At 65.3% G+C, this 3,304-nt stretch overlaps 1 protein-coding gene across 1 annotated transcript in view; it reads right to left on the bottom strand.

The window, feature by feature from the left end:
• GLB1L (galactosidase beta 1 like) overlaps nucleotides 1-2,696 on the bottom strand; it is a 5,500-nt gene extending 2,804 nt beyond the window's left edge. The window contains exons 1-8 of the mRNA XM_009274927.1: nucleotides 2,601-2,696; nucleotides 1,954-2,126; nucleotides 1,471-1,621; nucleotides 1,160-1,220; nucleotides 791-885; nucleotides 223-403; nucleotides 58-136; nucleotides 12-17 (exon numbers count right to left, since the gene is read on the bottom strand). Coding sequence (XP_009273202.1) covers nucleotides 12-17; nucleotides 58-136; nucleotides 223-403; nucleotides 791-885; nucleotides 1,160-1,220; nucleotides 1,471-1,621; nucleotides 1,954-2,126; nucleotides 2,601-2,654 — 800 coding nt within the window. The 5' untranslated portion in view covers nucleotides 2,655-2,696. The remainder of the gene's footprint in view (nucleotides 1-11; nucleotides 18-57; nucleotides 137-222; nucleotides 404-790; nucleotides 886-1,159; nucleotides 1,221-1,470; nucleotides 1,622-1,953; nucleotides 2,127-2,600) is intronic.
• Between the last annotated feature and the right edge of the window lie 608 nt (nucleotides 2,697-3,304).

Raw genomic sequence — 3,304 nt, 5'->3', positions numbered from 1 at the left:
CCCCCCCCCCCCAGCCCCTCTGCCTCCCCAAAGCTATCGCGGGCCATTCCCCCCAACGGCGCCCATGCCAAGCTCACCAGGGGCCCCTTTGGCTCAACCCGGCGCTGGGCACCAAACGCCTCCGTCACGTTGGAGCCTGCGGAGGTGGTGGGAGGGAAGTTGGAGCAGGACGGAGCTGGGACCCCCATCCCCTCTCCTCCTCCTCCTCCCTCATAGGGGTACCTGGTCCAAAGTCGACGGTGGCGTAGAGCCCCTGCAGCGTGCCACAGCGCAGCTCCTCCGCCCGCGTGCCATCGGTGGTGAAGAGCAGCACCTCACTCCCCAGCAGCGCCCGGAAGGAGCCCAGCAGGTGCCGCAGGTACTCATAGTCACAGGCATAGTAGCTCCCGTATTCGTTCTCCACCTGCGAGCAGGGCAGGGGCCGGCACCCAGCGTGTGCATGGCAGGGCTGCAGCCAGGTCTCGCCACGCACTGGGATGAGCACCCAGTTCCCCACTTCCCTCCTGACATCATTAGATGTCATGACAGCCCCCAGGTGCGTCCCAAGACTGACCTTCCAGCCCCAGTATGACCCCCAGCTGTGCCAGTGTCCCTCAAACCACAACTGGGGAGATGGCAGGTACCCCAGAGTCCCAGCCCTTGGATTTAAACCCAGGTCCACAAGTCGGGAGGGATTTATCTAAGAGCTGTGCCAGATGAGGGCATGGTGTAGGGGGTACAGGTGGCTTTTTGGGGCACATCCAAAGATGACCCAGAGCAGGGCAGGGGGCCGGGTCCCACAGCACCCTACCTGCACACTGATGATGTTCCCTCCATGCTGGTACAGGCGTGGCTTGATCTTGGGTAGCAGGACATGGAGCCAGGAGTCCACGGCTGCCAGGTAGCCTGGGGAGAGAGAGGGCAGCTCAGCCTGGCTGCAGCGTCCACCCCAGCCCACCCACAGCCAGCCCTGCCAGGAGGAGGATGGAGCAGACGGGGCAGAACCGAGCATGATGGGGAAGTGGAGGTAGAGGATGAACTACGGCTCTCCCAAAAGATGGAGAAGAGGATGTGGGAGACCACGCAGCAGGGCTGGCAGGCGCGTGGCGAGAGACCGGCGTGCCAGGACTGGCACCAGGCTGTAAGGACACGGTGGCCAGAGCCCCATGCCGAGGCTCACCAGGGTCGGAGGAGCGCAGGACGATGTCTGGTTTCCACAGCAGCCAGGCGGGCAGGCCACCCTGGAGAAACACCCACAGCTGAGAGGGAGGCAGAGAAACCGCTCAGCAGCCCGGGCCGGCACACAGCCGAAACCAGGCCAGGGCAATGCTAGTGCTCGGCACCAGAGTGGCATGTGCCCCACGGAGTGGCAGCCTGGGCATGGCTGTCATGGCACTGGGGCTGGCGTGCCAGCCAGAAGGGCCAACCCTGCTGTGCCCTTCCCGGGCCACCCATGACCCCTCCGTCCTAGGTCTGGGGGCTGGGGCTCACCATCTCCCACTCCGCACAGATGTAAGGCCCCGGCCGCAGGATCACCAGAAGCCCCAGCTCAGCTGTCAGGTCCAGGAAGGCTTCCACATCCCTGTCCCCAGCAAAGTCATAAACCCCCGGCAGCGGCTCGTGGTAGTTCCAGGGGACGTAGCTGGGATGAGAGGGGAGATCAGCACGCGGGGGCTAAGGGTACCCCAGCACGATGGGGAACCGTCCCACAGGCTGGTCCCTCTGCTCCTGGGAACTGGCCTCCAGCCTGGGCTGAGGATAGCAATTGCGGCTGGACTGGGACTATCCCAGGCTCATGCTTGTGTCTGTCAGGGGCGTCCTGGGGGTCACAGTCAGCCCAGTGCAAGGGCTGGTCCCCGATCCCTGTGATCAGACAACACCCTTGCCTCTGTCCCTACTCCGGGGACCCCAGAGACCCCGAGGGGCCGCGGTGGCTGTGTGCTGTGCGCCATCAGGGCTGCCCCCGTCACTTACACCTGCACAGTGCTGAGCCCACTCATGTACATCTTGAGGAGCCGGTCCCTCCAGGCAGGGCGTGGGACACGGGCGTAGTGGATGCTGCCCGAGATGTAGCGGAAAGGGGCACCATCCTTGCGGAAGCAGTCCTCCTCATAATCCAGCTGGAAGGAGCGTGCCGGGGGGGAGGCCTGCGGGAGAGGGGCAGTGCTGGGGTCCTGCAGACCCTCCCCAAGCCCAGCCGCCCCCTCCCACACTCCGTGGGACAGGGACTGACAGGGGCTGGTTCCTGGGGGGCACCCTCCCCATCCTCAGTGCAGGGACAAGGCAGGTACCATGCTGTCCTGGGAGAGCAGGAGGGACAAGCAGGGCAGCCATTTGCACCGCCTGATGGCCCCCCCTCGCTAATCAAACACCCTGCAGCTAAGCTGGTGGCATTTTGGGGGACGGGTGCTGCTGGGGATGGGTGCTGGGAGGGCAGGCAGGGAGCTGGAAGCACAGGCGGGACATTGGGGCGGGACACGGGCTGCAGCAGAAGGGAGCCATAGCAGGAAGAGCAGGGACGTGGGGGAGGAAAGCAAGGCGGATCCCAGAGCCGTCCCACTGGATCCTTTGCACCTCAGCCCTGCGCGCTTCTCCCGAACTTTCCACCCGTGTTTGCTAACCTGTGTGTGCGGGAGGCCTGCCGCCAGCAGCAGGGTGAGGGCCAGCAGCCCCATCCTCGCTGGGTGCTTGGCAGGCCCGGGACGGGGGACGAAGGGGGACGTGGACACCACCATCACATGATCCTTCTCAGCCTGCGCCGGGTGCTTCCTCCAGGTCCTAAGTGCAGGCAGCTGGAACAGCAGCACAGCTTGGGGGGGGAGCATGGGATAGGGGGTGGGCGGCTCTAGCCCCCCGCGCCTGGGCCAGCCGCACATAATCCCCCTCAAAGCCACCACCGCCCGAGGCAGCTCCAGCTGGCAGACACATCCCCGGTGTCCCCCGGGGTGGTGGGTGACACACGTGGAGGGACAAGGAGCCTCCTAAATGTATCACCACCAGACAAAACGCTTTTGAGGGAGCTCAGCCCACTTGTTTCATCAGAGGGGTCATGATGGAAACCTCGGCTATAGCTCTTGGAGGGGGGATGCTGCTGCTGTCTGAAGGAAAGGAAAACGTTCCTGGACCGAGGGCTGGAGCCTGGTGACAGAGCTGGTGACAGAGCTGGTGACAGGGGTGTTGGGGAGGTGCTGCAGGGCACCTGCAGCCGAGGGGGTGATGCCCTCGGGGACGAGCCCTGCTGGGGTGGCCTCGCCATCACCTGCCCGCCGGGGCGAGGGGCTTGGCTCACCGGGGCCAGCTCCGGGGAGCGGCGGGGCTGCGGGCT

The sequence above is a fragment of the Aptenodytes forsteri genome, unplaced genomic scaffold (genome assembly GCF_000699145.1).
Source record: "Aptenodytes forsteri isolate BGI_AS27 unplaced genomic scaffold, ASM69914v1 Scaffold255, whole genome shotgun sequence".
Taxonomy (NCBI): domain Eukaryota; kingdom Metazoa; phylum Chordata; class Aves; order Sphenisciformes; family Spheniscidae; genus Aptenodytes; species Aptenodytes forsteri.
Note: the sequence above shows the minus strand (reverse complement) of the source record. Positions and strands in the feature narration are given on the sequence as shown.